The sequence below is a fragment of the Amphiprion ocellaris genome, chromosome 21 (assembly GCF_022539595.1).
Source record: "Amphiprion ocellaris isolate individual 3 ecotype Okinawa chromosome 21, ASM2253959v1, whole genome shotgun sequence".
Taxonomy (NCBI): domain Eukaryota; kingdom Metazoa; phylum Chordata; class Actinopteri; family Pomacentridae; genus Amphiprion; species Amphiprion ocellaris.
This window is the reverse complement of record NC_072786.1, coordinates 9,247,178-9,259,006: the sequence shown is the minus strand read 5'-3', so window position 1 is coordinate 9,259,006 and position 11,829 is coordinate 9,247,178. Positions and strand designations below refer to the sequence as shown.

Below are 11,829 nucleotides of genomic sequence, written 5' to 3'. Positions count from 1 at the left end.
CGCCTGGCTGTCTCACATGTAGCAACAGAATTTACAGGTTTGCAGGAGAAGCCAACCCCCTTTATTACGAGGGAGTCTGCTGTGTCTCTACGACAACCGGACACAAACAAATGGGGTATCGCTGTCTCAGCTGAAGCCACTCGGTTGCCACCTACAACAGTGCCAAGTTCAGAACTGGTAAGATGATATAATTTTTCATTTTAAAAAATTTAAAGCAGTCTTGAAAAAGCAGTTTATGTCCTCCAAGCTATTAAATCATCTCATTGATGTGAGGAAACTGATGCATTGTTTGACAGAATTCTACACAGATGGGTGAAGAATCTCATGTCTGAAGCAACTGTGACATCTTTCACTATGGTATAGATTACCGACCATCAGGACGATCAAAACAATTCAGCATAGTCACAGTGAAGCAACCAAACATAAATTAACTGCTTTTATTTTTTTTTTTTTAAAGCCCACCAAATCCAGGAAATCGAGGTCACAGAGTTCGAAGCCAGCCAAAAAGACTGGTAGTCCAAAAACACCCAAAAAGAGGTCCTCTAGTGCCAAACCCACCAAGACGGAGGTGGACATCCTCAGCCCAGCAGCTATGGAGAACGTCTACTACATTTCCCACAATGCAGCACAGTGTCTGGAGTTCAGAGGCTTTGGGTGGCCAAATTCAAAGAAGAAAAAGAAGAAGAGAGCAAGACGGAAGAAGAAAAAGTAGACCATAAATTCTGCCAAAGTTGAGATTTTTTTTTCTTACAAAAGGGTTGAGGGGATCAGATTTAACCCTCCTGTTTTCCTCACTTACGGGCACCAAAAAATACTGTTTCTTCGTCTGAAAAAAATGCAAAAATTCAGCAAAAAAATTTCCCAAATTTCTGAAAAGTTGCAAAACCTTCAGGAATAAAATTCCAATAATTCCTTAAAAGTTTTATTTAAAAAAAAAAAAAATCTGAATTTGGCAAGAAAATTCTTGTATTTTCAATAAATGAGTAAAAATCTTCCAAAAAAAGGTCCTAAAAATATCTAAAGTGATTCCATATACACTATATTGCCAAAAGTATTTGCTCACCCATCCAAATAATCAGAATCAGGTGTTCCAATCACTTCCATGGCCACAGGTGTATAAAATCAAGCACCTAGGCTGCAGACTGCTTTTACAAACATTTGTGAAAGAATGGGTCGCTCTCAGGAGCTCAGTGAATTCCAGCGTGGAACTGTGATAGGATGCCACCTGTGCAACAAATCCAGTTGTGACATTTCCTCGCTCCTAAATATTCCACAGTCAACTGTCAGCTGTATTATAAGAAAGTGGAAGTGTGTGGGAACGACAGCAACTCAGCCACCAAGTGGTAGGACACGTAAACTGACGGAGCGGGGTCAGTGGATGCTGAGGCGCATAGTGCCAAGAGGTTGTCAACTTTCTGCAGTCACCAGTGCACAAAGCAAGGTCCATAAAGACATGGATGACAGAGTCTGGTGTGGATGAACTTGACTGGCCTGCACAGAGTCCTGACCTCAACCCGATAGAACACCTTTGGGATGAATTAGAGCGGAGACTGAGAGCCAGACCTTCTGGTCCAACATCAGTGTGTGACCTCACAAATGCACTTCTGGAAGAATGGTCAAAAATTCCCATAAACACACTCCTAAACCTTGTGGACAGCCTTCCACTCTTCCCTCTAAGCTGCGCGCGTGCGCAATTGGGCACTGCTGAGATGGTCTCGCACAGAAAAAAAAATCCAACCTAAATTGTAAATAAAATAAACACGTAACAATTCATTCTGTGCTATTTTTCAATGTGAGTCAGTGAGTGACCGGTGACTGGCTGCTGCAGCCAATGATGCGATTCACATACATATTTACCATAGACTGTATATAATGATATTTACGCAGCTAATCAACGTCAGACGTCCTTATGTGCAGCCATCGTTGTTCTCATAGATATGAATCAGTAGATAGGACACGCCCCTTTGAGCTGCGTGCTACAGCGAGGCTAAGCTAGTGGGGGAAAAGTTTCAGTGCATTCCGTTGATGTAGACAGCGTGAAAACGGAAACAACAAGTATGCCGGCTCACTGTGCTGCATACAGTTACACACTACGTCATACGATTGAGACAAGGAAACTTGGAATGACTTTTCATAGGTAAGAATAGTTTTTGGCTCTTTTTTCATTATGAAATCTTCTTGAGAGCTAACTAGTTAGCCACTAGCAAAACACTAAGGCGAGCTAGCAGCTTGACAACCAAATACCAGACGATTAATAGTAGCTGTAGTATAGTTGTACAAGCAGTAGTAGTAATACTAAAAGTACAAGCAGCAGTAGTAGTATAAACAGCTGTTAGAGTCGTAGAAGTAGTATCAGCATTTGTAATAGTATTACAAGTTGTAGTAGCAGTGCCAGTATCAGCAGCAGTAGTTAGTACTACCACTACTACTAGTAGTAGTCACATTACTATTACTACCACCAATACTACCAATAGTAGTTATAAAGCCTAACTCATGTATATCCAGATTACCATCTATGTTCTTCCTCCAAACCCATTTAATGATTGGGATTACAGGCAGTTCTTTAGGACTGCTCTCAAATAATTGAAATGTTACTAAACAAGGTTATACTTATCAAATTAAATAGCTCGGGTCTCCAGTATATTGGCGAATTCGGTTATTTGTACTTAATCTATTAGCATGATTTCTTTTTAATATGTTGTGTACAGACTTAATTACTTCTCTGTCTACTTTTCTTACTCCATGTAGGTTTCCCAGAGACTATGGGTTGAGGAAGAATTGGAAGTTTGTCGGCGTAGACCTGGTGTCATTCCATAAGTGTTAAACTTCCCGGCTCATCTTGGAAGAGTACGTGCCAGAAAGACCACAACCAAGCAGCCTTGAGATCTTAGGCAGCGTCTCCCTGAGGTGGGTGTCAACTGTGTTCACAGTCAGGTCTGTGGTAATCCCGTCAAAAAACAAAACAGAAAAAAATCTAGATTATAAATCAACATGTAACCAAAGCACTCTGTGTATAACGCCATAGTATAGGATGTAGTTCAGAAAATGTCAAAGTATAGTATACTTTACTCAAGAATAACATAGTATGGCCTGTAGTTCATAGTACAGCATGTTGGCAAGAAAAAAAAGCAAAACATAGATTATTATGTGGTTCAAAAATTGCAAAATGATAGGATGTTGCCTAAAATTGTCATGTATGATATGTGGTTCAAAAAATGTCATAGTGCAGTATATTGTCAAAATAGTATGTAATTCAAGAAAACATCAGAGTATGTCATCTAAAAAATGCCATAGAATAATAATTTCATTGCACAAGTAAAAGTATAGTAACTTTTAAAACTGTTCAAATTCTTATATTTTGCTAAAAAAAACTAAAACAAAAAAAACATCACAGTAATATGTCAATTAAAAAAGCCTATAGTATAGCGTGTCGCCCAACAAACATCATAGTATAGCATGTCGCTCTAAAAACGTCACAGTACAGCCTTTAGTCCACAGCTGTCAGTAGGTGAGGAGCAACACAAAAACAGTCCAAACGCTGGTTTCCAGAGGGTTAGACGAGAATTTATTTGAAAGAGTAAGTTTACAACAACACAACATGTGAGGGGGTGAAAAACAAATGGGTGTTAGTAAAATAAAAATAAATAAACAGAACTAAAAGTGAACTTCATGTTGACATTGATGGGCATTCCAACCAGGAACAAAGTAAAAGATCATCAATACGAAAAAAAACTCTTCCTGTTCACCTCTTAAAACCCAAAAACACACCGCAGTAGCACCCTAAACTAAAACTACCAATGGGTTTCCTGTTTTCCTTTCTGAACAATTCAAAGGTCCCTCTCTATCTCCCCACACATCCACCAACCACTGGAACACATCTCCAAAGTTCTGCTGGACCAGCTCAGCTTCCCCTCAGAAGAAGTGCTGCCACCTGCCAGATGAAGGAGCCTTTTGAGAGGCAGCTGGCATCGTGATTGGACTGTACTTTGGTCTGTTCCAATCCAGCTTCAGCTCCAGAGACGGCAGGTGGGACGAGTCAACGGAGGCCTGGTGGACGAAGGCATGCAGCTGAGTACAATCCAGAAAACAACAGAGGAGGAGTGCAGCGACCCAGAGCCAGAACAGAGTATGTCTCTTAGAAAACATCATAGTATAGCCTTTGGTATGAAAAAACGCCATCATATACATCGTATATTGTACAAATAACAAGTCAAAGGAAAGAGACATACATTGTAGAATTGTAGTAATTGTGGGCTGACTGATTTACTGATTATCAGTATTTTATTTTTTACTGATTTATGGTAATAAATACATTTAAAAATGGTGCTACTTTGGCTCTGAACCTTTATCTACCTGTGGTCGCTCTGTCTTCTGGAGTGATTTGATTGGTTATACGTAACGTATAAAACTCCTTTAACTTAACATCTGTAAACAAAACAAAAACGTATCAACAAAGTTTTCTGTTAGTTTGTGTTCTTTTAAGTTTAACTCCAGGATTTTAAATTCTCTCATTTACTGCAAATGAATATCTACTCCAAATGTCTCACTAATAATCATTATCAGCCTTAAAAACCCACAAAACACCTCTCTATACTGGACCACACTTAGTACAGTCCAGTTCCCCCTTCTATAAATCTGCTTGGAATCGTCCACTTCCTGTTTGTCAAAGTGGCCTTCTACCTGGACAGGTTTTGTTGGAGCTCATGCAACAAACATTATGGGTAACTACACTTTAATATGGATGGATGACACTGAATTAGAGTCTGTTTTCATGAGACTGAGTTAAGATGTGTAGCTCTGTCATTAAATAGTAAATTATTTCTCAGAATTCACAGAGAAAAGTCTGAAATGTTTGCTAGGTTAGCGTCCCACATGTACTTTGGCTCAGCTAAAGCTAACTCTCCAACTTCTGGATCTCTTGAGGTGCTTGTTGTTAAAATATCTTGCTAGAGGTGCTGAAGCTCAGAAAGTCTGAGATGTTTGTTCAGAATAAGCTCATTCTCAAGTCTTATCTGAACTGTCCTCTTTTGTTTTAACTTTCCCTAAACTTAAGAGTTAATGACAGAGCAGCACATCCAGACTCAGTCTCATTTATGTAGAGATTAAACTTCAGTTTCATTCATTGATGTTAAAGTGCAGTTTTTCAAATGTTTGTTGCACATGCTCCCGACCAAACCAGTCCAGGTGGAAGACGATGTGAAGAGAAAGCTCCAGAGGATGAATATCACACATTTATATTGGAAATTAATGTCCTTTAATTAGACATTGTCATACAAAAGTTGGATTTCCCTTTGTTGAGTGCTTTGTTGATGTTGGTTTCTAAATGTTTTTTGACACTCGGCCCCAAAGATTAAAACCTTCTACGGCTCACAAGCTGCAATAATTCACACTTTATCAACTATCTTTCTGACTAAACTAAGATAAAAAGTGAAAAACTGCCTGATTCCTGCATCATGAATGTAAATCTTTTTGGTTTTATGACCGTAAACTGAATATATTTGGGCTTGACATTTTATCAACCAAAACAAGAAATGAATTACTGGAGAAAACGACAGATGAATGGACAAAGAAAATGTGTTTTCTAACATATATGGCTGAATTACTCCAACATTACAAGATATATTCAATTTTAATTCAATTTTATTTATATAATGCCAATTACAGGCCAAATTGTCTCAAGATGCTTTATTTTTATATATTTTTTTCATATCTAAAATATGACAAAGTAAGAAATTTAAAGCTCTTGACTAATCCAATTTATTATTTAGTTTTTAAGAGTCTAATTGACAAAACTTTCTCCACTAAAACTAATAAACATGAGGTCAAATAGAAGGAAGAGTTTTAAATACTGCAGTCCCACGACGACAAGAATAAAGTTTGTCAACAAAAACAAAATCTGCTGGTGGATTCCATTAAAATCCTAATAAATGATAAAAAAGTGTGATGCTAAAGGTTTGTGGTGCTAAAAATGTCCAAGTAAATATATCAAGTTGAACATCTGGATGGAGGTTGATAAAAGTTGACCTCCCTTCATTTATCTGGAGCTGAGTCCATGGATTTTATGGATGGTGATTAAAGACCTGATCTTCTAGTGGTCTTCCTTCTAGTCGCTGTAAAAAGTCAGTCCATCCTGGCTGACTTCAACAGCTCTTCATGACAACTTGTTCTGCCTCCGACCTGGTGGAAACTCCCGAAACTCGGGAAAACCTGTGGAGACTCGAAGAACTCGTGGAGACTCAAAAAACTCGTGGCGACTCGAAAAACTTGTCGGGCGGGGGAAGGTGTGGTGGGCGGTGGGGGGAGTCAGGGCGGAGAGTAGGGGGGGGGGGGGGGGGGGGCCCCCCCCCCCCACCCCCCCCCCCCCCCCCCCCCTACTCTCCGCCCTGACTCCACCCAGACTCCGCCTTGGCTCCGCCCATGTGGTCACTTCAGGAACTACGATGCCAAAGGGACGACGAATTTATTTCTTTTCATCTGATCTGTAGCTCAGTGAGTTAAGGATTTGCCTGTGGAGCTGCAGGTCGCTGGTTCAAGACCAGACCCTTCTTAAGTTTTTTGAAAATCCTGACAAAGACAAAGAAAGAAAATTGCCAGTGGTGGGTCTTGAACCTGCGACCTTCCACTTGGGAGTCTGTCTTCTTATCCCCTGAGCTATTTGCTCAGATACTAATTCTTCTTTTTTTTGCGCATTTATCATCTATTTTTTGTCGTTTTTGAGGTTTTTTTTTAAGTCGAGTCTCGACTCGACCGTTTTTCTCAGGAGGTTGGACTTCAGCCTTTGTGCTGGAGGGTGGAACCCTCAGTTCCAAGACTTTCCAAAGCCTCCACACCTCCCGAGTCCTCAGGACCTGAGCTTTCACACAGTCTGAGGACTGAAATTTTCTAAGTCCCACAGTCGTTCTCTGTTAGTTTGAACCTTCAGACAGTCTGAGGGCTGAAATTTTCTAAGTTCCTGAGTAGTTCTCTGTTAGTTTGAACCTTTAGACAGTCCAAGGACTGAAATCTTAAAAGTTTCTCAGTACTTCTCTGTTAGTTTGAACCTTCAGACACTCTGAGGACTGAAGTTTTAAACGTTTCTCAGTACTTCTCTGTTAGTTTGAACTTTGTGGTTAACAGAAGCCTTAAAACTTGTGACCATGAGTCTTGATTTCACATTTAGACCATCCATCTGAGTTCTTCTCAGACCTTCACCTGTGGGTTTTTTAGAAATCCTCAACACACTTTGATTCTCTTCACTGAACAGTAAAGTTTGTGGAGATCAGAAGGTAATAATAGTTTGATAAATGCCTTCAACTACTAGTAGACTTTATCTGGAAAGCAGTTTTCTGAAATGAGTTCTTAGTAAATCGATCCACAGTCAAACCAAGAACATAGAAAGAGGAAATGTTTGAAGAAACAACTTGATGTTTTCGTTCCAGACTAGAAAACGCTTTAAGACCTTATGTGTTTTTGCTCTTTTTGATCGTTTTGTCTCTTCTGTTTAATTTGATCTTCTAAAGTCTAACTGGTGTCTTTTCAAATGTTTTGTCTTTAGTTTGATTCTTCTTAAACATTTAGTTTTGCTCTTTTCTCACCTTTTATTCTTTTCTAATGTCTGATTTGATTTCCAAATGTTTTGTCTTTTTAATGTTTAATTGTTTTTTCAAATGTTTTATTGGCTTGTTTGAAAAATTCCCTTTTCTTTCCCAGTGTTTAATTTTTCGATTAAATCTTTAAGGTTTTTCTTTTTAAATGTTTTACCACCTTTTAATGTTTAATTTTCTTTTTAAATGCTTCATTGTATTTTCTGTTTAATTCCTATTTAAAGTTTTATTGTCTTTAAGATTTAATTTTTTAATTAAACATTTAATATTTTAATTCAATGTTTTGTCTTTTTAAAGGTTTAATAATCTAATTTAATGTTTTGTATTTTTTTAAAAAAATGTTTATTCTTCTCGTTTAATTGTATTTCTTAAATGTTGAATTATCTGAAATATTTCATCTTTAATGTTTCATATTTTTGTTTACAAAATTTTGTTTAATTTCATAATTACATGTTTTGTATCTTGTCTATTCTTTAATATAATTTAATTGTATTTAATGTTTAATTCTATTAAACAGACAAAATATTGAATTAGATAATTCAACAAGATACATGTCATTATGAAATTAAACAAAATTTTTAAAATACAAATATTCAAAATTACAGATAAAATATTTGAGAATTAAACATTTAAAAAATACAATTAAACAAGAAGAACGTTACACATTTTAAAAAATACAAAACATTTAATTAGATTATTAAACCTTTAAAAAGACAAAACATTTAATTGAAAAATTAAATGTTTAATTAGAAAATTACATCTTAAATTTCTTAAATCTTTTTAATAATAAAACTTTTTAAAAGTTTTCTTGTATTAATTGTTTTTCCTTTGATTTAATTGCTTTTTGTTATGTAGTTTATTTCTTTAATATTCTTTTTCTGTCAAGATTTTAACCCCAGCCTTAAAAATGAAATAAACCCTTAAATCACAACGAAAATACTTCTGTTGTCTCAATCATGAGTTAGTCAATTATTCAGTTTATCAATTCAACTTTATTTGTTTAGCACCTTTCACACAGATGACAAAACTAAACAAGCAAATAGAAAAAAAACTACACTAAAACTATGGTTAAAACTCAAAAACATATTTTAAAAAAAGATTTAACATGGTAATAAAATATGTTGTCTCCAGGGGATGGAGGGAGTTTATTGAAGTCTTCTTGGGCTCACATGGGAAATCATTTAAAATATAAACTTGATATTCAGTCTAAGGAAACTGCAGAGCGACAGAAGAACCAACAATATCTCCTGTTTTCTCCTTTAATGAGTCGACTCTTCTTGTGCTTTCAGACCAAAGAACTACAGACTCTTCACAACCTGCTCAAACTCTTGGTACAGGACCTCACCACACGGGTCAAGAAGGTTTCCTTCTCATTTCTACTCTGAAGCTCACCTTCTCCTGCTCAAACTGCTGATAAATGTTTCTGCTGCTCTAAAGTTTGGTCTCCAGAACTTCCTAAAAACTTTCAAAGTCTCTTCTGCTGCAGGTTGCTTTGTAGAACTGTTCCAGAAAACCTCACTAAACCACATGGAGGGGCCTCAAGATAGTCGTCCAAATGAAACCATACAAAAACCAAACTAGCACAACCCAAACACTAAAGTCTCCTGCAGCCTACCAGAGAACCTCTGAGAACAGAGAATCAGGACAGGAACTCTTACCTTCTGGACAACCAACGCTGGTTCTCAAACAAGAACACAGAATGTGTCTGACCAAAAACCTCTGAAGACTCACTACAGCCAAGATAAAGACACAACTCAGCTGCATCAAATCCACTAATCACTGCACACATTAGCACCATGTGCTAACTGTGGCTAAAGAACCACATTTACCAAGACAACTATCAAGTACAAAGCCCTAAAACACACCAAGAAACACATTAAAGATGATTTTACTGCTGGAAGCTGCAAGCCAACACCTAAAGAACAAGCTAAAGCAATGGAGCCAAACCCGGTTCAGTGGTGCAGAGAAGCAGAGGAAATGTTTGTCTGCAGCTAAATAAAGCAGGAAGACACTGAGTTGCTCAGGTGTTCCTGATAACACCAATCAGCCACCTGGACAGCCAATAGGAACACAGCTTACTGGAAGTCCAGAGGGCTGGCTTAGTGAAGGACATTTAGTTTAAAGTTGAAGCAGAAAGTTAACAAAGAAAGTTGAAAACCACCTTCTGATACCTGAAATCTCTGAGTTTTCACACAAAGAACACCTGAACATGTCAAACTGGTTCCATAGTAGAACCATCATTGTAAAAACGTCATAGTATGGTGTGTTGCTCAAAAAACATTAGGACCCGGCTGTCAGGGGACAAACATGTAAGAAACATGAGAACAGAGAGAACCCAACCAGTAGGTCACAGTTTATCATCCCCCAGTCATCTCCTGAAGTCCATATGGTGAGAGACATCAGTATCTGGTTGTTAATTTACCAGAGGATGCTTATAATCATGCTGATGTGGTCTGTACTCTACAGTATTTTAGTGACTCAATAAATGCCTAAGTTGTTTTTTTAAAAATGCTTTTTAGTTTTTAATAAACATTTAATACCCTATATGTAAATTATGTAAATAATGACAGCATGAAAACAAAACTGCAGTTTAAACTACTAAATTCACAACACAAGAGACTTTAAACTTCATGTTCTGCAACTTTATTGTAAGCTAAATGACTCAAAATTGTATTTGTAGTGAAGTGCTACAAAGTTTGGCAGTTGTTATTGACAAGCTAGAAGCTTGTATAGGAAAAACTTTGGAATACAATATAACAGCAAGCTGTATTAATATTCACTTCAGAGAACACTATACACATCAAGTGTGGAGAAAACAAATGGCATGTGCAAGTTAAAACACCACAGTGCAACTTAGAAAAGGCCAGTAACCAGTGTCACGAATCTGGATTTAAAGTGATCCCACCAGGGAGTTGTAATATTCTTTAAATCCAGTTTTTGCCCAGTTTGTCTTATAAAAAAATAGGCTACAATGAGAATATGCCTATAAAACTAAGCGAAGAAACAAATGATGTTCCAGGCACTGTTTATATTTTTGTACATATTTTACGTAATCAATTATTTTATCAAATGTGCACACATTATATTATGACCCTGTAAAATAAATAGTTTCTCTGCAGAGGAAGTCTTGTCTTGTTTGGTACAGCTTCATTCACTCTGGGGGCTTCTTCTTGGCCTCCACGTCTTTCTTAAAAGCTTCGAACTTCTTGGCAATGTTGGGAACCTAGAAGGGAAAAATAACTTTACAGATAACACAGTCTAGGAATGTATACAGTTTATGTTTTTTTGGAATGCCAAGCTAAAATCAGTGCAGTCTAACACGGCTGCTAAATACTTGTTCCACAGCCTGACAACAGAAAAATATGCAAACAATAACAGCTTTATTCATAATTTATTAACATGCAGTATATATGAGCATGAGAGGAAGCAAACAGATGTTAACTCTGGCTGAGTTTAGGTTTAACTGAAGCAATACAAGCCACATGAAAACACAGTAAATCACCCAGTTCTTGTTTACTGGTTTCAAAACGGTACTTCAAGCTAATAAAAAAATCTATTAAGATTTTCACCATATGGAACCTTAAAAGAAGCACATAATGTAGGTAAGTCAATAGATGAGTAGTTCCAGCAGCACTTTTCCAGACAGTGTTGTTTCTACAGATGTGGCAGCTAAATTACTTCACTGATTCGTTGAAAAAACTAAATTTACAAGTAAAGATAAAACTCGGACAAACTTACCTCGTAGTTTTGAGCGAGGTACATCCCCACAACGTTCCCCAACGTGAAGCCAGCCTGGAAGACAAACAGAAATGCACTCATTAAAAGGTGATAAAATGTTTATTTCCATGTTTCTATTGCGGGTTTTGGTTTTATGGTGTCTGAATTTGCTATCTTAGAAAAGTTTCGTTAGCTAACTACAACAGTAGGCTAACACTAGCGATCTACTGACAGTTATCATTGTGCTAATACATTAGCATCTCGGGCATCTATCGGTATCCGTCGATGTCATGTATGATAATGTCAGTTTAACTCACCAAAAACTGTAGCATGGTGGAATAAGGAAGTTAGTAAAGGTTTGCGAACAGCAAACTAGCTTAAAAATCAGAAAGTTAGTTCAAAGTTAGATGGAAATTGACCGAGTTGCTCGGCGTTAAAAAGCTAGCTGTCATCAACAAACGGCGTACGCATGCGCGAGACAACGAACTCTCGCGTTACCTTCGGTGCTCATGTACTGTAGTCTTTCGAC

General features: G+C 37.3%; 2 protein-coding genes across 2 annotated transcripts; one reads left to right on the top strand and one right to left on the bottom strand.

Moving 5' to 3' along the window:
* The first annotated feature begins 36 nt into the window (after positions 1–36).
* LOC111566668 (small lysine-rich protein 1) lies at positions 37–4,324 on the top strand. Its single transcript, XM_023267387.3, has 5 exons — positions 37–177; positions 297–357; positions 458–2,137; positions 2,749–2,907; positions 3,834–4,324. Exons 2-3 carry the CDS (start codon positions 325–327, stop codon positions 710–712), a joined length of 288 nt encoding a protein of 95 aa, XP_023123155.1. The 5' UTR covers positions 37–177; positions 297–324; the 3' UTR covers positions 713–2,137; positions 2,749–2,907; positions 3,834–4,324.
* Positions 4,325–10,210: 5,886 nt separating this feature from the next.
* Positions 10,211–11,782, bottom strand: stmp1 (short transmembrane mitochondrial protein 1). Its single transcript, XM_023267392.3, has 3 exons — positions 11,618–11,782; positions 11,322–11,375; positions 10,211–10,806 (listed from the first exon to the last, which is right to left on the bottom strand). The coding sequence occupies exons 1-3, from the start codon at positions 11,630–11,632 to the stop codon at positions 10,735–10,737; spliced, it is 141 nt and encodes a 46-aa protein (XP_023123160.1). The 5' UTR covers positions 11,633–11,782; the 3' UTR covers positions 10,211–10,734.
* Between the last annotated feature and the right edge of the window lie 47 nt (positions 11,783–11,829).